This window comes from Platalea leucorodia (genome assembly GCF_965183815.1).
Source record: "Platalea leucorodia genome assembly, chromosome: 2".
In the NCBI taxonomy this organism is placed as follows: domain Eukaryota; kingdom Metazoa; phylum Chordata; class Aves; order Pelecaniformes; family Threskiornithidae; genus Platalea; species Platalea leucorodia.
In genome coordinates, this window is record NC_138824.1 from 93815140 (window position 1) to 93840282 (window position 25143).

Consider the following 25143-nt stretch of genomic DNA (forward strand, 5'->3'; position numbering starts at 1 on the left):
GACTGTAAGAAATGAAGCATTGTTTTAAGTAATTACTGGTTATTTATACAACCAGAAAAATGAACAAACTCTGTTTTCCTATGACTTGGAACAAATCAAACCCACAGAAAAAATAAGGGGTTCTTTGTTTGTGGTGGTGGTGGTGTGTGTTTGTTAAGTTAGCAGCACCTGTGTGGGGGGAAACAAGATCACAGAGAGAGACAGCCAAGTAAGCGTGCATACAAGAGATCTGGCCAGTGGCTGTAGTGGAGAGGAATAACGTTTAAGATTATACAACATCCAGTTTAAGATTTTTTAATCCAGTTTATTAAATATTGCTTTTTGGGGACATGTTTACAACAAGCCCAAATAAATTGTTTAAGGATTCAAAGCAGTCATATTAAAATACAGCTTCAATATAAAGTTTGTCACAGTTTTACAGTATTCAAAAATGACAGACCTGCCTTAAAAAAAGACTATTACACCAAAACATAAGAAAAACAGGAAAACAAACAAGTTTGGCATTTTCATAATCTTTATAGTATAAAACAGAATATTAAATCTATTACCAGCAAGCTGATACTTCAATCTATTACCTAGTCTGAAGTGTCTCCCATTAAAACACACTATACAACAGCACTATACAAAAGTCGTGGTGATACTCATTTGATGAAAGTGCATCCCTGAAAGTTTGCCAGTTTATTATAGTTAGCTCTTAAAAAAAAAAAAAAAAAGGTAAACTCAAAACGTCCTCTTTTAACTGAAGGCTTTACTTTTTGTTTTGGTTTTTTTTTTGTTTTTGTTTTTGTTTTTTTTTGCGGTTTTGTCTCACTTTCAGCCTTCTTTTAAAAGTGTCTAGGGACGCCCACCAGGGGGCAGCGTAAGATTAACCATCAAATCACGAACGGCTGCAAATATTGTGCATTCACCTGGAACAGGGAAAAGAGACAGGTTAGCATCGCGCCGCCGCCGGGCCCTCGCGCCCAACACGCTCGCCCCGACCACGCCGCCGCGGCTACCGCCCCGCAACGGGCAGGGGGTGGCGAGACGGGGGCCACCGCCACTCGCAAATCCCAGCGACCTCCAAGGACGTCGGGATTTGGAAGGATTTTAACCCAAGTAGCTGCGGCTTTCCCAGCGGGACCGCTCTTGTTGGCCATGACGTTGCAAGCAGCTCTTAACTTTTGGTCGGTTTTGAATGTCTGATTGAATTTATACTAGAATTTATCACACATGGCACCGCGATCCGAATTTTTCTGTATGTTGTTAATTAAAAGCACTACATCTTATAAAGGAAAAAAAACCCCCAACTTTTTCAAGTTCTATTTGTATTGATTAAGAGCAGAAACGAAACATTTCAAAAGACTAAAGTCTGAAACAGCTGGAAGATGTTTTCTGTCCTAAGCCTAGTTTTGGAAACATTTCTAATTCCAAGACTGGGCAAAAGTCAGAAGTTTGCTTCTTTCAACCAAATCGCCCTGGCTCTACCCTTGACATCTAAACTGCAAAATAAAATACAGAGCAAATGGACTTTTGTTTCAAACAGCCAAGATCTAATACAGAGAGGAAAAACCACCCACAGCTGTCTCGAGTTTTGAATACCAGCATTTTTTGACAAAAACACACACACATTCTGAAAGAGCTTAAAAAAGTTAAAACCAACAGAAGCAAAAGGGTTTAATTAGAATAACAAAAGGTGAAGTATTAGGCAGCTGTGACTTTCATCTACTGTTTCCTAGTAAGAGATTAGATTAATAGCCACTATCGTACCCAGGTCGCTGTGGGTTGAATTTTTCCTGCACATTTCAAAGAACATCAATTAGAAGACATTGAATGTTGTTGCTGAAGGAGGAACAGTGTGAGCAAAGAGTAAGAGCAGAGCCTGTTGGGATGCATTAATCCTAACTGCCAAACTAGGGACTTCCAAAATTCTTTTGGGCAAGTCATTATCATATCAAAGCTATAAATCTGGGCTAAATACCATCCACTGCATCACTGAAAATCAGACACTGAAAAATGCTTAGTCATGAAGTGCTTTAAGAAATATCACGAGTCCCTTGAGCTCCTCTCTAAGGGTCACCTCCAGCATCTGTAGGGACTTTCATTTCCTTACCAGACTGATGTCCACTACGTAATGCAGGTTGTAGACTTACAGCTCAAGTTTAACCCTATTATTCCAGGGCATTGATTCCACCTCAGTTCATATAATTATTTCCCCAAAAGAAAATATTTTTCCCATGGAGGCACGGAGGTAAAGCGATCTCAGAAAGACAACGTACTCACAACGAGTCAACATTTTACTGTTAAACACAGCAGAATGTGTTTGCCCACAGATCTGAAAAGAAAACTCTTCCAGAAGAACTTACTTTTCAGGCACTACCATTTTATTAAGAGGAAAATTAAGCTGAATACAAAATACTTTCTCACAAAGAGAGAAAGGTAAAAAAGATACAGCCAAAACGAGGCAACACTGATTACGGGTTACAATGAAAGTGCCAGTAATATCATACGTGCATGATGGGAAGCCCTGGTCCTTTCTGACTGAAACAGTGAAAAATTCACTTAACCAAGCAAGTTGCAATTAGTGCAGCAGAAGAGCTAACACAGGTAGGAAAATCCAGGGTACAGCACAATAACATCAGAAGAGAAAGGATATGCAGCTGGGATGTCCCATGTACTGCTGTTCTAACAGTTGTCTCCCAACTATCTACTTTCATCTGTTGGCTCTCCTATCACCTTTCAATGGCAAAGAAAAGAAGGTATCTTGTTCTCTTTTATCACATATAATAATATAAATTTTGACAGTAAGAACACAGGAAACTGCGTTTCAAGTGTCCTCAGGGAAGATCCTACTTTGGCTGGGTGGTGGTAATAAATAAATAAATAAATCCATACCGACTCATTCTCTCTTTTAGAAGTCAGAGGAAAGACTACTAGCAATGTCCTCTGCTCAGCCAGCTACATTCTTCTTTGCCTGGATAAGGTGCTGCTTGAGGCCACAAGCTCTTTTTATACGCATTTTTTCTCTGTCTATACTCTGCTCCACGTGCTGCATTCCCAAACTACTTCAAAACTCCTGTGACAAACAAAAATTGCCTATCCTGATCTATCTAATGATCATCAGAAGACATCTCACCTGGGATACTCAAAAGCAGCTTTGACAATTACTCCCTATGCTGTGGTATTTTGTGGAGGGTTTACCTTAAAACACAACTTAGTGCATAACACACAGCAAAACAAGTATCTACCCTTTTCCACACTAGGGAAACTCAGCGGGGAAGCACCTTCCAGAAGAAACACCCGAAGTTTAGTTAGTGTCTCTTGAAATAAAAGTGCTATACAAACAACAGTTCTGTACCACATACAGAACTCTTACAGGTAGCCCCACACGCCCTCAAGGCTATTCTCTCTCCTATTTACCTACACTATTACTATATATTAAACAGAAAATGCATGTTAATTTAGATCTCATCACAATTTTCAGAAACGTATGCATATCCACACCAATTTAAGATAAACATTGCTCATGTTCTAGCAGTCGAAATAAACCATCAAGCATAGTTAAAATTACCGCATAACAACGAGATGAATAATTATACAGAATAGAAGCAGAACTCAACTGCTGGATTCACAACTTAAATCTATTCACTGAGTTATTGGAAAAAGGCTTTGTTCTTCAGCACGTAACTACAGCAGAACTGAAAGTTATTGTTCTTATGAGCCATCTGTGTATTAGGACCCCAAACCACTGCTTACAGACAACATGCTGCCCAAAGAACCTGCTACTGTTGTTCAATGTTTCAGATATCAAAAAAAAAAAAGCATGACAAACAAGAGGGAAAGCAAAGCACGATGTTGCTCACAGTGCACTACCTACGGGCCAATGAACATTCAGAACAACCTATTTAGCTCACACACTTCACAGCACATTTGGTGGACAGAACTGTATGCGCCTCTGTTAGTGTACGCACTGACAAAGGAGTATACAATTACTCAAATTACTTTTTAATCATTCACAGCACGTGGACAAGTTCTGATAGCTATTTTAACATCCCTTTATATTCTACTGTTAAGCTCAATAACTTCATAATTAACCATGAAAACTGATACTTGACCATAGCGTATTTCTTGTGACTCATTCTGGGCCCAATCGTTAAGAAGTATGACTCCTACTGTGCAGCAAGAGTTGGGCCAACAAGGGGTGCATTCTATCACTTGGGCAGAACAGCAAAATCCAGCCTGAATCATCAGCGTAACCTTCTGCTGTGTTGCCAATACTTGCTATTAAGTTATGTACTGCCTGTCACATCGGGAGTTTGTAATCACTAAAGAGGTACGATAGAAACAAAGAAGAATTCAGACTTAAGAGAAGTTTAGTTTTACACTGGAGATTTGTCACAGATGTCTGGGTGAAGAGAATATATCTACTGGACATGTACAGTACCTGGTCGTGGTGAATTCAGTTCAGCAAACCTCTTTAGAATATTGCTAACCATCATTGGAGCAGCAACAGAAGAGTTCTGCTGCCTGGGAATGTCAGCCTGTTGCGTTGTACCCGAAGCCATATCATAAATAATTGGGACAATAATACTAACAGCTTCCTGTGGGACTGTTGTTTTCTGTGTTAGCTGGAGCTGTGGGAAAAAACAAAAAGCGTGTTAAATTGAATGATCATGTACTTCAGCACAACTTCTGATACAGTTAAATACTCTAGGCCTACAGACAGCATGCACTTCCACCCCCTCAGTTTTCAGACATCAATTTTGTAACAGAGAAGTTATCAATCAAGTGTAGACTATTTTCTTCTCAAAAGCACCCTACAGTGAGAATTGCCTCAGAGATGACATTAATATAGATTTGCTCTAAACATCTGATTCCTGCTATCCTTTCCCAGCACCACTAGTATGTATATCACTTAATCTAGGTGGTTAGTGCCTCAAAGAAGAACAAAACACCCAGAAGTTGAGCACTCCAAGATACCCGCAGCCCAGGGGAACTGAACTTTATATATTGTCAACATCTCTCCAAGAACACAAAACATGGAGCATTGCTGTGCTTTTATAGGAGGGAGAATAGGAATACTAACTGAACTTATTACAGAAGAGATGCACGCAAATCTAGGCTTCCAAACGGCAGAACATTTTTAGCTATTACAGCTGTCAGATATAGCATGCTTGTGTTTTGCTACTAACCCGTGATGATTTCAAAGACACGCAGCCCACAAAATTTTAAAACAGATAGCTCTACTTACAAAAAACAACATTTTGGATTTCAGCACAACAGCAGGTGTTCCTGGAGGCGCAATTGGCGGTGCACTGGGAGGAATTGTTAAACAAAACTGCACATTCCACTTCAGCTGACTTGCCTGATCAGGGAACTGTTTAGAAAGAGCAGCACAGAGAAAGAACCGCAAAGGTCTCACGTCAGTGACATACATGGCTATGAACTAGGGAAGAGTTAGAATGTAGAATGTGCCTCTCTAGCTCAACTTGCAGATGTTGCCAGGTTTACCATAGGGCAGAATAACTCTGAAAGAATTGAGCATAGGGCAAACAAGAATACAATCAGAAAGATTCCAGCCAGCCTATGCATGTGCCTATTGTGCAGTAACGTGCCTGCAATTTCTCAAAAGTTTAAAGGAGAAATTTTGGGAGTTTCCAGGAGAGCTAGTAGTAAAATGAAAACTTCTTTGTTAACACTAAATAACATATATATAAATTGAGAGTAATTTATATGTTCATAGATAAAGATACAGCCCCCCTTTTTTTTTAATATAATAACCAAAGCTGAGTGAACTAAATAGAACGGTTAACTTACCAGCTCAAGTTTCATGATGTGTACGCAGTCCCTGAGGATATGTGTTGGAGCCCCTAGTAATTTTGTGAAGGCTATTAGGGTGTTTGCTTTAAAAGGTGGTCCTGCAACCTAAAGAAAGACACTGTTTAGTACTGCCTATTTAGATAATAGCTATATCATTTAACACGATAACCAGCATGCACAGCTGTTAATTTAATATTTTGCAGCCCTTAGACATGCAAATGAAAGTCAGCAGTACCACTCAAAACACGACCAGAGATTAAAAGCCATGCACAAAAATTTAAACATCAATAATTTGAGTACATACCCTTGTTTCAAAGAACTTCTCCAGAACTTGTAACTCTTCTGATTTCCACTGTCCTGTATTTTCAGGTGTTACTTTCAGTTGCAAGGTCTGGTTGGTTTTGGGATTGAGAGCAACCCTACACTTCAGTGCCTCCGTCTTAAACATAATTACACCTGGTTCATTGGAGTTTATTAACTGTAGCTGCATAAAAAGAAGTATCACATTCAATCAATCATTCGTTAAATAGCACACACGCGCGCGCACACACACACACACACACATATATTCAGTCCCAAGACTGTAGAGATCAATCTGCCCTCTTTCCACAAACACATGGTATTTGTATACAGGTAAAATTGCCTTGAGAATGAAGCTTATGCACGATTTGGCTTCTTCCTCTGTCACTGAATCAATGCCAAAGAAGTGAAGAGGCGCACATTGTCTGTCCCAAACCCTAAAGCAACATTCCCGACTGAGTAGTTCAGTTATTGTCAACCAGTAACTAATTTCTTGGGCAATCCTACCAAGTAGTGGCATCCACAGTAACCCTGTGGCTGTTCCAGTTAACTCCCAAAGGACACGCTAAACTCACAGAAGCCGTGGCATCTGAAAATCTGGTCATAGTCTTGCTATCATATTAGTTACCAAATTTCACCTGACCAAACAGGCTTTCCACTTTTAATTTGTGTGGAAAAGAAACAGAACTAAATGCTTTTCCTAAATTTTGACACTTTAGATGGCAAGATTCAGAAGTATAGCACAAGTCCAACAGCAAATGCTTATTATATTTGAAGCATTTCAGTTTGTGCCTGATTTGAAAGACAAGGAGTATAGAAGCATGAAAAAGAACAGTTGTGAAGTCATACTCACAGGTCAATATTAAAACAACCTAAACCGTACCGTTTCCTGTTGTATGATCCTCTGAAGATGCCTCCTCATAATAACTGATCCAAGGAATCGCTCAAGAGGGGAGCAAAGATAGCTGCCAGCCAGTCCCGGCACAAGCCCAGGGGTAGGAGAGGGCAACAGCAGAATATTCAAGGCACTGTGGGTGAGGACTGTAGGTATGGATGCAGCCCAAGAGCGCTGAGGTAGTTTACGAGGTGGAGGCATGCTAGTCGGCATTGCTTGGGAACCTATTGATAAGGAAAAAGTACTTGCAGTAAGGAAGGATTTAAAGCTGAAACATAAGGTATGTGTTCACTGTATTTGTTACCACTATACAAGCAATGAGTTCTCTGGGCCAAAGCTTAATCCTTCTTATTTAAGAATTTGGCTGCCTAGTGGTAGGCAACAGATAAAGTCAAAGAATTAGAGTTTTGACCCTCCACCCATGCAGAGTCTCAGTAACATTAAAATCCTACTCCCTTTTCTTCTTTCTGCAGCATGCCAGCAGACAGCAGGTTTGTACAACAAAGTCAATGAGATGTAAAGATGGCTAAATCAGTCGTGCAAGAGCAGCATTACAACTTTATGATGTGAAAAGTTAGTATTTGGGTAGGCAAATATGCCTATCATTGCTTTCATTCAGAAGAATTTTCTCTCAGTCGTGGAGCTCAATAGTTTAAGACTAATTTCTGCAGTGCAACAAGAGATATCAATACTGCTGAAGTTTATGCTGTATGATTTAATTCGTTTTCCAATTTGTTACAGAAGACTTGAACGAGGACAAAATAAAGGCTTCATTTCCTCTACTACACAAGGGCAGTAAGAACTGTTAGGCTGACACACAAAACTACCAAAAAGAATAGAACTAGAAATGTTAAACATGAGTGTTTCACAGTCATAACACTGATAAAAAAACCTACTTGTTCCAGCTCGTGGGGAATGAGAGGCATCTGGGACAGGTGAATGAAGGGAAGGGTTGGCTGGTGACATTCCAGGCATTCGTGCTGCTGGTGATGGACCAGAGACCTGGGGAGATCCTGGCCAGTTCCCTGCACGCTGACTGGGTGACATCATGGTGTATGGTGAGCTTGGGTCTATGGTACCTACAGATGTTACAAGACCGTTACTATTTTTTTTAAAAAGTACAAGGTTTTTCTAATCTAGAAATCTAAAAAAATGCTTACCAAAATCTGTAAGGCATGAAAGTGTCTGCCAGCTTTTAGACTACGTTTTACAACAATATAAAAAACATAATGGCTGTTGGGGAGAATCAAGGTACAGATTCAAGGGTTTTCTGGCTGTATTTTTTGGAAAAGTAAAATAAAATTGAATGTTAAGGCAAAATCAGCATGTTCAACACATAATGGGGTCTAAACTAAAAAGAGCTCTTGCCTACAGACTTGGATTTCTACTGCTCCTTAGCAAATGAAAGCCTCAGCTAGATTGTTCCTTATCTATTCAGTATCTTGCAGTTAGGTCTGCAAAAGTATCTTTGGTTTTGTACTCCACTATAAAGACTGATCAGAACATGCTTCTTAAACATTCTGTTGTATATCTATCTCACTTTGTTCATCTTGACAGTTAAATCGGTTGTGAATGGTTTCCAATGTACTGTAATTACAACAAACAATTGTTTTGGCAGCTTTCAAAAAAACTTAATAAAGGAAACAACCAAAAGACATGTTGCTCCCATATATGTATGTCAAACCAGCAAGACTCTGACAATGTTTTCAAATTGCAAATATTTGAATTTCTAACCTGTTCCAGTTATTTTTCCAGGAAATGCAAGCACTGAAAATACATTAACTAATCTAACAAGAGACAATGCTCATTAAAAGCTGGAGCCGTTGTTCTGCTACAAGACCACACGGAATTTCCCCACATTAGTAAGCAGGAAAGAGTGACTGATAGTCAATTTTTAAAATGTTAGGAACACCTCAACATGCCATGCAGCTACTTTTGACTACTGTTAAAAGTTACACCACATGTACAAAACCAGCTACTTAAGCCAATTACAAAACATGAATTTTTCTCAACTACCTTAAGTCTGCTCCAGAAGACAATTTCAAGAAGCAAATGTGCTCTCCCTGTCACTATATATCCACCTGCCAGTAAAGAACTCACCATGTGGGCTGGCAAAGTTAGCTGTTTGTCCCATTGTGATTCCAAGAGAAGAAGGTGAAGGAGTTGGACCAAAGGATGCTGGTGATGGTGCTCTTAAGGCTCCGCTAGGTGAGCTTGCAGCATGCAAATTTCCTAATCAAAGACATCATGTCACTCAACATACACATTTCCCATTTTTCTGTTATAATTCTTTCTATCAGCTGCTACAGCAATCTCCCTTTTTAGGAAGACAGCAAACAAGATTCATGATAATTTGTTTTTGCACTCAAAGGCTGTATTTTATACATGCATGAGCGTTATATTTTCCAGATTGATTCACCACACAAAGGAAACTTTCCAAGATATTTGGCTTGAAGAATGGCATTTCCCCCCTGCCCAGCCCTTCCCCAAATTTAAATATTTTCAGCTGTTGCACTATAACAGCTGGGAGCAGAAAGCAGAGCTTTGGTGATGAAAAGCTCTTCTGAAAAAGCAGGTATTTAAAATTAACAGGTTTTGATCTGAGCAAGCTGTAAGCAGTAAGAATGAAACGGTCCCAAATATTACCCAGCTAAAGACGACAGTGTCACTGAAATTTTTTTTTTTAGCTTCAAAATGTACTTTCCAAAACAGGCATGGCAGGACTTGGCTTTGCTATTTTTCCACAATATAAGGTGCATTCTCTTGGCTAACGGAGCTAAACACAGCTCATATAACAGAAAAAGCATGCACACACAAAAAGAGCTGCGTGTGTATTTCCAGTACATGATTAGCACACAAGCGCTCAGCCATCTTACCTGGTGACTGTGTGTGCATCATAGATGGAGATGGCGTCACTGTGTTGTGATAGGAGGTGGGTGGTGAAGTAAGAGGATACGCTCCCGATGCTCCTGCCTGTTTTGCAAATGGCTGAAATTGTCAACACAGGACAATGAAAATCTTTTCATTTTGTGCTAAAACTAAAGCCAAATACATGCAGGAGAATACTAATGAGAGTTTGGTCCCCACCTATGAAATCTGATAGGTCCATCAACATAGTCATTTGATTCTTTGTATCACCTTGTTCAGTGCTCACTATTTTTTTCAGGGACTTTTTGCAGTTTTTCCTCAAGACATAACACCTCTGCACCTCATTCCTTTTTATCTGCCACCCTAAAACAGAGAAGCCTGCTGACTCCCCCTCCCATCTTTTATCTTAAACAGTCTCTTTCCCTCCCTCAGTCCTTTGCTTCTAAGGCAGGAAGTCTCACGTAACCTTCCAAAGCTGCTGTTCATATGCTATGGGCTGTTTACACTGGAATGAGAAACGGCAAAATAAATTAATACATTTTGCCCCAAGGGGAATTCCACAGCAGAGCCGTTTTATAGTCTCCCTTGCCATTTTTCACTGCTAATCCTTTTAGAATGTAAGTTCTTAAAAACCTACAGTTGTGGAAGACAATAAACATTTCTTATTTTGCCTGGAGGGTACCTGTTGTTGTGGTTGCTGCGGTGGCTGCTGGGGTTGAAGCTGTGATATCAAAGAATCCATCATGTCTCCTCCAATGGGAGAAGGTGGGTTATCGTCTTCATTTACAGATCGTCTTCGTGCATCCTGATTGCTGTCAACAAACATGTTCAGGAATGTCTGGGGAAAAATCAGTTTTGTTAGCAGTTTCCCCATTTAAATTTGATTACATAAATGAGCACAGTATTTACTGAGCTCTAATACCATCTTTATTAGCTACAGCACTTAAGAAACAGGAAGGTCTCTAGAACAAACTACTAGTGGGCATTCATTATATACAGTATGAATAGTTTGCAAAATATATCAATTCATAAATAGACCTTCTCAGTGGATATTTAAGCTTAATTTCCTTTTTCTTTTAAAAAAGGGGTCTTGCATCACCACCAAACAAGAAACCTTGCTCGTTAACACGAAATAATTGAAATACCAACATTTTTCTTTTTTCCTTAAAAATAAGGAAAAGCCTTCATCTGGAAATAGCTGTTCCAGAACAACTCATCAGTGTCCAGAACCTACTGGGCTGTTGTACCACACCTACAACTACCCTGTTTGGGCAAGAACACTCAGGTCACCTCCTCCATAGCATTCTCTTGTACCCAGAGGAATCTGCCAACCCTCTTGAATAACTTCCTCCCCTACCTTCCCAATTTCATTCTCTTATACTTTTCCACTGGTATCTACAATCCCCTTACTCTTCCCATTAGCCTTTCACTTAGAATTCCTGAAAGAGGTAGATGTTTAGGATCAGCTAAATGCAGTACCAGAGAATCAGTGTTCAGTTGCAACTGTCAAAAGAAAAAAATAGCAAACTATCCTATTTCACAATGGCTGCCACTTTCCAGTATAACTAGCACTGGTACAATCTGCTCTCAGCTAAGGTATTCTGTCAGAGTGTGCACAGATTCATTTTTCAGGAACAGCAAACCAGCATTGCATTCAGAAGCAAAGCCACAAGCTCTGGCCACACACCGATGGAAACCATTTTAAAAGAGACGTTTCTGTCTAGAACCATCTGACATGGGACATTTCCTCACTTGCAACATATGAACACTGTCCTGCCACACAACATAGTTTGTGAGGAGCAGTTGTTGTTAATCCTGGAGAATACATCTAGCCTGGTCACAAAGCTTCAGCAAGTTTTAGCAAAAGGATGTCTGAAGTAGCCTCTATGTTACTTTATTACATAGATAAGACCCCCCCCCCCCGACATTTGATGCTAGTTTTCTTCAAGGAAATGTTTTAATTCAAACTAATTAACAAATCTACTTATAAATCAGAAAACTCCTTCTGTGCTCAGAATTTTGGAAGGATTGCAGCTCTTCACAAAAACAGTTTCACAAAACTCTTCACATCAGATCCATACTTCAAGTTAGAGGCTCACTTATTTACAACATGCCAGAAAAGACAGAAACAGTCACCTTTAATCCAGGCGCAGGATAAAAGCCTTCAACTATTTTGCTGTTGTCAAAGAGACTGTACGCCCCATCACGTATCGCTACAACACCACGACTCCGGCAGTAGATGTCAATGCAGTACAGATTCCTAAAAGCCAGTCTGATATGTGTGGGTGACTGTGGCAGAATTGAGAAACACTGATAGGCAGTGTTGGTGCGTTGAGTCAGACCCAGCATGGGCACAGTTGGAAGTTTGTTGATAGCATTTAATGGAGCCTGAGTGTCAAACAAAACCTGAGAGAGAACAGATAGCAAGAGATCAGGTAGCTTACCTTTAAGTAAAGGTCAGGGAAAATGGGGCATAGGGGGGATATAATCTTCCCCAAGCCACCTTCTGCCAATGAGATCCATAAACAATCATAACACATACATGTAATTTTGAAGAGAACAGTTTAATCAGAATTCAGCTCTTAATTATGTTGCACTTTTCTCGAGAGAAGTTTTTAAAACGTTACCTGTAACAACTGCACCACATTTGGTGTTTTATTAAACATCTCCTGGAGCTGGTGCAGAATTGTGTTGTGACAATTACTGCAACCTGAGTTTGGGCCAACAGTTCCCAGTGAAATGTGGAACTTCTGGAGTATGGAGTTCCACTGAATGCTGATCTGCAATATCAAGAACACAAAATGGTCTTGGAAACTAGAACAACTACGAGGTTATAACAAGAAAGCTGGTCTGCTGTCTTTTTTCAAACCTCAACAGATTCCTAACTCACCTTCCTCAAAAGTTGTTGAGGTTCTGAAAAAAAAAGTGCTGTTAGCTTTAACATCCATTTAGCTAACTGGATTGCTGGCAACCAGAAAACTGGGAAATTACTTTAGCAAGTCAATCAGAAAGAACAAAAGCCTTTTCTGCCAAAGGTCAGATAGAGAAAATTAAACGTGAGAGGTTCATGATGCAGAGAACTGATTAATGAATTGCTGGAAGTGGACTGGTTTTCTGTCATATCACACAAAACTGAGAACTGGACATGCTAATATGTAGAAAAGTAACATGCAAAATCCACACTGCTACTCTTGCTACTTATTAACTGTCTCAATAAAATGCACATAGAAATACTCTTAAAAATTCAGCTTAGAACATGAACACAAAAACCTTCCAGGAAGCAAATTTCAAGTGCATCAGCTACTTTGCACCAGTTGCACACAAAAATACATTCTTAGTCTGTAATAAATGTGCACTTACTTCCTCCTCTACCTTGTATTTAATGCAAAGGTGTGAGCAAGTACACAATTATCAAAGTAATTAATAAGCTGTAAATTCAAATACTAAAGTGTAAGCTAGAGTTCTGAACAAGGGAACAGCACTACTACAAAATAATTAAGGACCGCCTCATTTGAAAGCACAGTACTACATTTAAAACTGTTACTAAGGCAGCATTAAGCAAGCACTCAGCTTATGTATATCTATATATCCCAGTATACAACAGTGACCAGAAGCAGCACTTAAGGTAAGTTTGTCAGAAAAAGGCTGCCACACAAGCTTTCATCAATCAGGAGCACACAACCATCCTTCCCACAATTAGAAGCATCTTATACAAATTCTCAAAAATTCTGAACATCTAGTAACCTAGCAAATTAGTAATCTGGCACCCTCTGCTTCTGTCTTTTCTACATCCATGAATATTAATAATAATGCAATACAAGGAAATATTTTGTAGCACAATTTTGAGAACTCTAGGCCTGCCCATTCTGTTTTCAAATACACATTTTAAGTGCACTTAGGAGTTACTTACTGAGCTCCCCTTGGTAGTTCCATAACAAAGGATAAGTTTTCGGTAATTGTAGATACGAACTTCTGAGAAAATGTTTAAGTGGTTGGGTATGTCTTTGAAGAGAGGAGGGAAAAGAGTTAGAGTGAGAAAACCATAGCAATTCATGAACACATAATTTTAATGAAAAGGAGATGATTTCTGTACCTGGTAAGGATCGTGCAAACTCCAGGACACATTCATACAGCCGAGCAATACTGTTCCAGTCATTAAGGAACATCTCAACAACTTTGCGACCTCCAACTGGTTCAGATAACTGGTTTTCATACGTCAGGTAAACATGACGGGTTGGTCCTGCAGTGTTAGGAAATGGTAAATACTGAGTAAACTAGTGGTTCCTAAACTGTGGTTTACAGACTGAGAGAGAACTGTGGCAAGTGACCAGGAAGCATATTCAAATAATAAAAGTGCATCAACTCAGCAGTCAAAATTTTGATTCAGGTGCACTGTGGTTTATTAAAAATCTTAAGAGCAGACAGTTGTCCAGTAAAACCAAGACCTTAGAACTACTGAAACAGACAATGTAAAACTCAAAGAGACAAAATTTACCAGTCTTCCCAAATAAAACTTACCTTGCTCCCTGGATGAAGTGCTATTAAGTGGACAGTTTGCAAACACCAGCTCAGCCACCCATGTGCGATTATTTCTACCTTGTAATCGGAAAGTGCAATCAAGAAGAGATCGGTCCAGAGCCTTCTGTGTTTCCTCGTTTACACCTTTACAGGGAGGAATTCTATTCATGAAGAAAAAAGGATCTCAATTATACACAGTACAGTTCCAAAACTAAAACTACTACTTTCTAACATATCTTGAAGGACTTCCAAGTCTGGACATGAAAGAATGAACAAATCAACAGCAAAGATAGCTGGACTGCACAGTGAGATATCCTATTCCTCTTCCAGGACTGCAATAAATGCATTACAAAAGCACTCTGAGTTAAGACCAATTTTTATATGGATTCAACACCTGCAAATTACAAACTGCTAAGGGATCTGTTGAATTGCCCTGATCTCCTGGTGAAAGTAAGAGCACACCGATATAAAGCTTTTATACAGAGAAACAAACCAAAAAAGATGAAAATAAATTAAGTTCTGTGGCAACCTGAATTCATAAATTAGTTTATGTTCTAGAACAAGCTCACTCTAAATGCAATGAACAACCTGCCAGTTATCTTAGTACCCCCTAATTTATTCATATCCCAATTGGATTTGGGAATTGAGCTCAGGGAACAGACTAAATAAAGCTTAAGTAAAAACATGCCGAACTTTTTCAAATCCCTTGAGGGTCTATCCGGAAATTTCATGTACCACCCTTAACTTCAGCTCACCAGTTCTCAGTACTTCTCTGCTCATATGCAAAGTTAAAAAGGTAGGTCCTGATGCATTTAGAGACCGATGCCTTTACATGACTGTACATTTCTGCAGCATAAAAGAAGTTAAGAAGGTTTTAATCTAGAAGGTGTCTTTGGGGTTTTCTTTTTAATGTTTTAAACTGATACAATCTGTTTTACTTCATAACACAATCCAAAGTTTAACTGGTGAGACTTGAAGTAGGCTCCAAGAGGTGTGAAAAACTGTATGGACTGTCAGGTAGAAAGTACTGTAGTCGATAGTTGCAGGTCCAATTAGTGGCTGGCATTCCTTAGGGTTAACACCAAGGCCAATACTATTTAACAATTTCAATAACCTATGTGATGCAAAGGAATAGCAAGTTAGCAAGTTTGCAGGTGACACCAAACTGAAGGGAGCACTTAACATGCTGGAGGACAGGGCTGCCATTCAGAGAGACTTCAGCTGGCTGGAGGAATGAGTTAACAGGAACCTCATGAAGTTCAATGAAAACAAATGCAAAGTCCTGTGCTTGGGCATAAATAACCTCAAGCAACAGCACAGAGTGGGGACTGACTGGCTGGGTAACAGCTCTGCAGAAAAAGAACTTGGGGGCCTGGAAGACAGACCTAACAGGAGTCAGCAGCGTGCCCTTGCAGCAATGACAGACCGCTGCATCCTGGGCTGTATTAGCCAGGCAATCAAGTGACTACTCCCCTCTAGTCAGCATTTGAGATCGCTGTGCCCAGGGACGGCACAAAAACCCTTCGAGATTGGAAAATGCAGCTGATCAGCCCTGCTTTGAGCAGGAGGCTGTACCAGATGACCTCCACAGGTCCCTTCCACTCTTAAGTTACTGTACAATTCTCAGATGTTTCCTCTACAAGTTTTTTACCATGCAATTGTCTTTTCTGGGATTCCTTGCATTTTCCTCTGCAGTAAAACATACTGGTAATTGTCAAATAACACATGGAGTATGTAGGCCTCTGATCTGATCTAAAATTGCAATTACATGTTCATGCATCATCACCGTATCTTCCTTAGTGCTGCCTGGATTTTAGCATTGAGAACTGTCAGACTGTTTTCAGAGCTCCTCAGTTTAGGCCAATGAAGGAAACAAATTATAGTTGGCTCTGTGTCTAATCTTATTTTCTTCTTTCTCCAGCACTGCTTCACATGAGAATGCAAGCCACACAATAATTAAAAAAAAACCAAAAAAAACCACACCAAAAAAACCAAACCCAAACACAAACCAAAACCCAAAAAACCCAAACCCCAAAATCCCCCCCTGCCCCAATATTTTTAGTGTTACTCTCCAAACAATCCTTTTTTTCTCTCAAGCCTATATACAGTAATAAATTGGAACACAGGAGCATATCTTCTTACTTTAATAAACGTATTGCATGGCTGAAGCCATCTCCTTCTACTTGTACTCCTTGGTGAGGAATGTCCATATTAGATAACTAGGAATGAACAAGAAAAATGTTATCCCAAGCAAAAAGTCAAGCAAAATAACTGTAACTTTTTCAAGGATTTTTTTTTTTTTTCCCCCCTAACAGTGACAGATGTTTCACATCCTCGAGCACTGGAAAGCCAAAAAAAGTCTGTGCAAATCTGGTATAAAGTTGTCTCCCACCCCCTCCCACAAGCATGTCTTTCATCCTCTGATTTTTCCCTTTTCCCTCAACTTTTCAAGCTTTTTGCAGTGCTTGGTATTAGAGAACCAGCTACAACAAGACTAGAGCAACCCAGTGTAGAACATCAATCACCTGGGCTCAGCTGGCAGGGGAACTCCAAAGTGAACAAATGACCACAAGTTTGCCAAATACTCGCATCTAGCCAAGAGAATCAGTAGTAGAGGGGAAGAAGGAAACAAAATATTTCTTAATACATACCTCCAGACGAAGCCCTATAAATGGCATATTTGTATCACACATGGCTACAATATGAGCTAGCACTTTATTGAAGGCACACATTTCTCCCGACCGTTTTGGTTTCTTAGGTTCTATGGAACATGGATCACCAGATAACTAGAATTAAAATAAAGACAAAAGTACTTGCACATTTGGTGTAAACGTTTAGAAAAGATGTCAGAGAATAATCTTATTCATCCAAGTTTTAAATGAATCACACTCTGAGTACAAACTGCTGAAAGGATCTCGTCCACTTCAGGACTGAAGCAGTACAGTTAAAGTAATTTTATAATCACCTTCTTCCTTAAAACAGTATTTACATATGACTAAGCCATGTCAGCCTGACCCCAAGAAGTAACTCTTATCAGCCCCTGCAAGTCTTTCAAAGACTACATCTACGTAGCACAAAGCATATCATGCAGATACCAGTGCTCTGTGTATACCAGCTACTCTAGCTACCTCAGCACAGTGCTCTGCCTTGGCTCTTCAGAACAGCTGAGAAGGCCTGGCATGAATTAAAAGACAACTGTTACAAAACAGTTTCCCAACACCTCCCTAGGCAAGCAGTCCAGACAACCAAGCCGTAATACAAGTAAGGTGTCAGCCATACAAACTTTTGAAACAATGCTACTAAAGCTGGTATTGATGCTCAGAACGTTTGCTTAGCTTTCATGCTCTATAACTAGCCCGACAGCTTTTGAAGCACATACCTTGCGCTTGACACCACTTTTCAGTTGTTTCCCACTTTTTGTGTCTAGTACCAGCTCTTCAATGTTTGGTTTGAACTGCTGTAGTAAAAGTGCAGTAGCAGGGCTGTCATCTCCTTCAGCATAGCTCACAGAGAGAAAGTGGTACTTATACTCTAGTTCTGTGGGGTTGCCAGGAACATCAAACATCTCCACAACCTATATTTAAACAAAACAACAAATTGAGAAGACCCTTAAGCTAAGAATATGTCTACATCAGTTCCTATCCATCCCCTCCCCAAGACAAGACATTAGGCTTTTTCAAGATATTAATACTCCGGCTAGGAAAGGGATCCAAGAAGAGAAGGAAGACTAAACTTTCAGGAAACATAAAGAGAGTGGGAAGGCTGCCAAGTAATAAACCTTTAGGTCCCCTCCTCTATGCTTAACAAACCCACTGGATGAGAGAAGGGAGGGAGAGGGGAGAGCCCAGGATTACATCACTTGGTTCCTAATGTTAGAGTTAACAGTACAAACTGTCTGGTATATCCATGTCTGGGAGCAAAAGATAAGACGCATTTTTCAGTTACTTACAATGTAGTACTGTGGAAGGCGAGTGAGTTTGATAAACAGTTTGTGTTTGGAAAGGCTTCCCACTGGATGGCTAGCATAATTAGCTAGTTGAAGAGTCTCACTGCTCACTGTAGGCAGATGTTTTATAGACTGTTTGCAACGTTGCTGTCCAAGCCAGAACCTTGCATTGAAATAAAGGTATTAGTACCCTGAGACTGTTTTAAATTATTCTAGTATACTGCTGTTTAGAGCATTAGTGTCAAATTAAGAGTCAGTTGTATTACAAGTCAACATCTATCACTGCTGCACAAGTTATACACAGAAAATTACACAGAAAATTTCATGAGTTTATATTTTCTTATTACTATCTTTACATATTGTCTTCAGCTTGAGTAACAGACAGCTGTTAATTTAAGAAGAAAAGCCCTGAAATTATTTGCTGAAGGAATACATAAATAAATTTTTATACAACACAAATAAAATTACAATATAAAAGAGAAGGGACTATTTAAAAAACATGCAGATTACAGTTATTTTACAATTTGGAATCTTCAATTATTTTTCTGTATAGAAAAGAAAATCTTTGCTCCTATATGCTGGTAAGCAATACAGTAAAAAAAGTCACGAAGTTGGATTAACGTCACTCTGGATTATGTTATAAACAAACTCATTCAACTGAATAAGTTTGGACATGAAGAACCACATGCAAGACACCAAATTTATTCTAATGTTTGGAAGTAAACTTGGTCTACTCCAAGGGATTTTGGCTATACTGGCAAGGCCAGAAAGCCTGGCTAGGCTTGAATGGGGCTCAGAAACGCATGGCTTGCTTTTTCAGTCAAACTTCCACTGAAAACAGCAGTGGAAAGTGTGGGTGCTCAGCATCTCTCCATCATGACACACCACGTTTATTCTTGTAGATACATGTTAGATATAGCTGTTCTAAAAGACATTTTGTGGGACTGCCTAGCTTCCTCAAAAACCGTAGCACTACCTAAGCCATTATCTCGAGTACATTATTTATAACAAAGGGAGGTTGATTAGTTTCTCCAGGGTGCCAGCGCTTCATGCGTCATCATGCTTCTTTTAGAAGCAACATTCCTCAAATAGAGGTTTCACCCTGCAATTAGCTCAGAGTACTGGGAATTTCCAAAACGACAGAGGAGGTGGAACTTGGTTTTCATGCAGATGCAAACTGCACTTGTATTATTTGCTAAGACCTCTTATGGGAGCCAAATGTATCTTGTGCCTAAATCTCAGGGCTTTATGGAAGCAAGATTAGAGGTTTAAACCAGCAAGGGCTGAAGTGTTAGAAGATAAACAGATATCATTTAAATCATCCTAGGCCACTTCCTTGTTTTGCCTCTATTGTGAGAAGGGGGATCATTCTTGATGAGAAACAAGCAGAGTTCAGCTGTAGAAACAGAGTGGAATAAAGGACATAATGAATATGAACACAAACCGAGATCCTCAGTAAGCAAGTGGTCTGCTACTCACTTGAAGTGAAAAGACTTCATGCAGAGTGTGCACATAGCAACGCATGAGGCTACGTGTAAGGAGGCAGACTAAAGGAGGACTATGGAATCAACTCCAAGCAAAAGCAGAATTTCCTCCACCCATTTAGAGGAGATGGCAAATACTCAAACTTGCTTACAGCAGGGAGAAAGAGTATTCCCTACTGCGGTAAAACACAAAGCCATGCAAGTGTGATCACCCAAAATACAAATATGGTGATTTATTCTACGCAAACTAAGTGAATCATTCAAGTCTCTTACTTGAGCTGCTGGAGCCAAGGAATGATACGCTTCATATCATCATTAACAGACTTCTCTATGTCATCAAGCGTCAGTTGATCTACAAGAACATTACATGAGTGAATAGTCTTAACATCTGCTCTTCAAACAAAATTTTGACCTTTTAATGGAATTGTCTCATCTAATTTAACAAACAATTAATCACAGAATCATAGAACAGCCTAGGTTGGAAGGGACCTCAAAGGATCATCTGGTCCAACCTTTCATGGAAAAGGAAGCCTATATCTAATACCCTGTCCATTTGCATCTTGAAAACCTCCAGTGATGGCAACTCCACCACGTCCCTGGGGGGACTGGGGACTCCACCATGTCCCTGAGGGGTTGTTCCAGTGATTGATTGTTTTCACTGTAAAAAATTCCTTATATTGAGATGAAACCTCTCCTGGTGCAACTTGTAATTGTTGCCCCTTGTCTTCTCCATGTGGCTCATTTTGGAGAGGTTAAGATACACAACATATGATCCATAATGCTTGTAAAACCACAGCAGCATGTTATTAGGCAAATAAACTAAAGAAACTCACTTCTTTCCTTAAGTAATCTGAAACCTGAAGTTAAGACTTGAATGGTGACTCAAGATGTATAAGGTCACATAATACAATTCTCAATCAGGTCCATATGAAATGACTGCATCCATTAACATCACAACCCAGGAATCGTGAGTCATAAAGAACATGCACTGCAATGATGCCTAACAATATTTAGTCTGTTGTCCTCTTAAAATATAGCTAACTGAACTGTGACTCTTAAGCACAAAGATCCACTTCTCTGTTGCTCAAACTCAAATACCTAGATGATGACCCAAGTGCGTTGTTCGTTTGCATTACCCTTATTTACTTACAGAACTTTAAAGATTTGACAAAATTGTTCACACAAAATTACCTCATAGTGCAGGATACTTGCAAGATATTAAATACAACCTGGTTTTGCACCTACTTACCAACACCATACAGCATCAGCTGAAACATTCCAGAGTGGAGATCAACAAATACATGTAGGCACTCTGATCGACCACATGGTTCCAAAATTGGAATTACAAGTGTTGGAAGAGCCGTCTCAATGAATGCTGAACAAAAATTGATGTTAATAATTTGACACAAAACTCAAGCTCATCATATTAAAACTTAGCCCATTATAATCACAAAACCTGTTTGTTTTATAGAAGCAATCTTCACTTGCACATTATTATACTGGTAACATAAAGAGGGAACTGAATATAAAAATTTATCTGTGAAAATAGTGCTAGTAACAAGCCAATCAGAAAAGACAGACCAAATTTGAAGGAGATGATTAATCCTTGAATATCTTTTAACTCACTGCTTCACAATTATAAGCTCAATTTGAATCCCAGTAGTTTCAACAACAGCTTAAGCAAAGTCTCATCCAAAGCTAGCTCAAGACAGTGAAGGATTTGCTTTCAATTCTGAACAAATACAAGTTTTACAGTAGACACCTTTTAACCCTTCCACCCAGACTATAATATTCTACCAGCTTCATCTATTATACTGCATGAGTATTTTACAGTTATCAATGCAGAATAATTTAAGGCTAAGTCTTGTTAATTCTGAACACATCTCCCTTTATTTTTTCATATTTTTAATTTAAATTAAAGAAAACAAGAACCACCAAGAAAAAAGGACACTGTTCCTAGGCACAAATGGAAATCAACTTGAAAGAAACTTCAGTAGAGAACACATACAATTGTCATTAACATTGTAGCTCTTAAGAATGGCTTTCAGCTCCTGGAGTTTTTGATGAGATCTTGCATGGACACTGTCTATTAGGAGTTTTTCTATTGATAGGTGGTCAATCTGTAAAAAAGGAATGTACTTGAGCAAGTTCAAATTGGATGTGTAGACTTTATGCATTAGCACACTGGAACAAAGCTACGTAACTTAATAAAACAATCACTTAAGAAAGAATTTGCTCAGAACTGTGGTGAACCAAATGAACTATTAACTTAAGTATTTGGATCACTATAAAATACAACAAACTAACAAAAAATTCTGTCTGTGCAGCAGGCAGTGGGAGAGTTTTTGAGAGAAAACTGGAAGAAAATGTAAAAGAAAAGAAGTTTCACAAACGATGCCGTTACCACTCCCTGTGCAGACCTACTTGTTCTGGATCAAGGCCGGAGTATTTTCCAGCTTAGCGGGCACCCATTTATAACTAGCTTAAGCTAAGGCAAGAAGACAAACAAAAAACCAAACCAAAACCAAACCACAACCACTGCCCCCACCAACACCACTCTATTAGAATACGGTTGCCTCTACACAAACACATATGTAGCCGTAGCATGAAATACAACACACTAGTTTTAGTCCTGCTAATGGGGTAACAATGCAGTCAGTGAATATAAGCAACCCTACTGAACCCAGGAGTATCTAGAGGCTTGTTGCACTGACGGTGCTGAAGCTTATGCCACCACTTATATTAACTGTAGCTTACTTGCGCAACTTAAATTACAGCATTTGCATTTACATCCATTCACATTACAGTCATATTATTTACATACTTTGCATAAGCAAAGCTGTAGATTACCGCAAAACCTTTTTCTACTTAACCTCACATTGCTTTGAAAACTGTTCAAGGTGAATTAAATTCAAATTTTATTCTAGCATAAGAGATAAATGCAGAAGGGGTTTATATCAGAACAGAATTATACAGAATTTCAGTACATGCCTTCGTATATACCAGAATGACCTTCCCCTAATGACTAGCTTTCCAAGACAAGGCCTTAAAAATCAAATGTTTATCCATCCACAACAGCATTTCAACTCAGCAGCTGCTATGAGTCAAGTCTTCCTCACAAACAAGTGACTAAAGGTTCTACAGCTACATCCAATTTTCAGTAGGTTAATGTATAATAACCTGCTTAGACAAACATATTTGTTCATGCCGTTGTTTTATACAGTATCTTAAATAAACAGAAACACAGTGTGCTATCTACGTCATTACAGCCGAGATCATTATTCAAACACTAGAACAGCAGTGTATATACCATAGCTGATAAATTTTTTAAGCTCAGAGCAAGTAGTTATTAAGGGAGTCAGCATTAACTTTAATAAATCGCAAATGTACAGTGGCCTCATATCTTAAGCTACAGTCTGTAGACCTGATTCAGTGAGCTTAGATTGCATCAGCTCCAGTGGAACTTCAGCAGATGTTTTAGATGAAGCACGTTTTCCTGGATTTAGGCATAAATACAGTATCTTTGCTAAATTAACTGTATATTTAGTAGCCTAAATAATTTACGCTATTAAATGAATAAATTTAGTATATATTTACTATACTAATAGTAGAATTTCTACTCTAGAAATAGAGTAGAAGGCTACTATACTCCACTAAGTTTCCCACATTCCTCTGTTGCCCAAACTTTGAAGTTCTTGACATTCACCATAGAGAGACTTGTCTGTCAGACTTGGTAAACGAGATGGGCCAGGAGGCTCAAATATAAAGTATGTACAGTAGGTGAAGGCTATCATCAGTAGAAGGTTCTGTAAGACAAGTGAAGAATCTGAGCTGGAGAGTTTTTCCCTGTTGAAAAAACGGTACTGAAAGTTTGAAAACTACACCATTTACTCCAGCTTATTAACTCTCAAAACACCCAAACACAGTAAGAAATAATGACAAACACGCATCCTGGTATATCACAGCCAGACTTGCTGAGGAACTTACAGAAGACTTTTTATAAAACCTAGAGTGCAGTTTCTCTTAGATATCATTAACCAAGATCTAGAATTATCACCAGTGAAGCCTTATCCAAGTAGGAAGTCGACTGCAGTTACTCATTTCGGATCATTTCAACAATCCCACCTTTAACATATGGGAATTTGAACAATACAAAGGCACATTCAAATAGGCCACATGACATAATCTGGTTAGTGATCATGTAAAACCAAGCTTAACACTTGTAACAAGCAAACCACATTAGCTCTTTTGCACAAGATTTCCAAATCATGATGTAAGATTTTCTAAAGTGAACAGCACTGCTGGGTAGCGAACTCAAGCAACACAGGGAATCTGATTTTCAGAGGAAGTTTACACAGCACCTCCAAGACAGGAAAGGGAAGAACTGGCTCTCTATAAAGCATTTCAAGCCAAACACTAAACGTAACTGAAGATTTGCTGTTGTTTCCCCCCAGCCTCAGCATTCGGTCTCGTAAGTGGTATATAATGCAATGTAAAGTAGGTGTAATTTTTAAGATGAAGTCAAGGCCAATAATTTATAACAACAATTTTATGTCCCAACATAAATACACCACAACCTAGAGTAACTGCTGACTAGAAATCTTAGAAAAGAGCTCTTTAAATAGAATCAAAGTGAAACAAACTGACAATGCAAAGCATTTTTACGTTTTTGATTTATAAAACTAGATGCCTACTGCAAAGCAAACTTTTACCTTCATGGCTCTTTCCATCAGTTTGGAATCACAGGCTGGCAGTGGAGGCTCATGAGATATTTGTAAGGGTTTTGAGACATCAGTCTCATCAATCTTAATAGTGACCTTATGAACAGATGCGGTCCCAGTTTTCCTGCCAAGCACCTGTTGGCTTAAAATAAAGAGAACAATTAAACCATGTAACTGGAACAGCAGAAAATATGCTTTTCAGTAGCTAATCTTTGATTCTGAGAGTTCTGCATAAAAATAAGATTACGTCAGCTGAACTAAAAACCAAGCATTTGTTTTAGTTTACATTTTAATGCAGAACTGTTGGTAAATTTTAACTACATAAAGAAGTTTTAGATGGCTGCAAATTCAACACAATCAGAAGAGCATTTGGATTGCTTTTTTAAATTTTATCTAGTGCAAGTCAAGCAATAAATACAGTGAAAGACTGACAAAGAATTGTCTAATTCATTTATTGAGTTAGATATCCACATAAATACCAGCTGATTATGACTGTATCCATCGTTCTCCTGTACAATAATGTATATCCCTCACTTCTTTGCAAGTCAAGTAGCATGTTTAGGTACTTAATTACAAGAATTTAGGAATCTCACATCGAAAAGAAAGTACAAT

At 39.0% G+C, this 25143-nt stretch overlaps 1 protein-coding gene across 5 annotated transcripts in view; it reads right to left on the reverse strand.

Annotated features, from left to right (window-relative positions):
- Positions 1 to 283: 283 nt before the first annotated feature.
- MED14 (mediator complex subunit 14) overlaps positions 284 to 25143 on the reverse strand; it is a 52335-nt gene continuing 27475 nt past the window's right edge. For 4 of the 5 annotated variants that reach the window (XM_082304185.1, XM_082304183.1, XM_082304187.1 and 1 more), the window contains 23 exons: positions 24523 to 24673; positions 21819 to 21930; positions 21060 to 21185; positions 20084 to 20162; positions 18330 to 18489; positions 17760 to 17954; positions 17032 to 17166; positions 16523 to 16599; positions 14381 to 14541; positions 13956 to 14102; positions 13773 to 13864; positions 12490 to 12642; positions 11999 to 12268; positions 10545 to 10700; positions 9871 to 9982; positions 9095 to 9226; positions 7891 to 8073; positions 6983 to 7218; positions 6104 to 6283; positions 5797 to 5904; positions 5231 to 5356; positions 4424 to 4613; positions 284 to 908 (listed from right to left, as the gene is read on the reverse strand). In XM_082304185.1, the coding sequence (XP_082160311.1) occupies positions 835 to 908; positions 4424 to 4613; positions 5231 to 5356; positions 5797 to 5904; positions 6104 to 6283; positions 6983 to 7218; positions 7891 to 8073; positions 9095 to 9226; positions 9871 to 9982; positions 10545 to 10700; positions 11999 to 12268; positions 12490 to 12642; positions 13773 to 13864; positions 13956 to 14102; positions 14381 to 14541; positions 16523 to 16599; positions 17032 to 17166; positions 17760 to 17954; positions 18330 to 18489; positions 20084 to 20162; positions 21060 to 21185; positions 21819 to 21930; positions 24523 to 24673 (3355 nt within the window). In that variant the 3' untranslated portion in view covers positions 284 to 834. The remainder of the gene's footprint in view (positions 909 to 4423; positions 4614 to 5230; positions 5357 to 5796; positions 5905 to 6103; positions 6284 to 6982; positions 7219 to 7890; positions 8074 to 9094; positions 9227 to 9870; positions 9983 to 10544; positions 10701 to 11998; positions 12269 to 12489; positions 12643 to 13772; positions 13865 to 13955; positions 14103 to 14380; positions 14542 to 16522; positions 16600 to 17031; positions 17167 to 17759; positions 17955 to 18329; positions 18490 to 20083; positions 20163 to 21059; positions 21186 to 21818; positions 21931 to 24522; positions 24674 to 25143) is intronic. The other variant, XM_082304184.1, reaches the window with a different exon arrangement.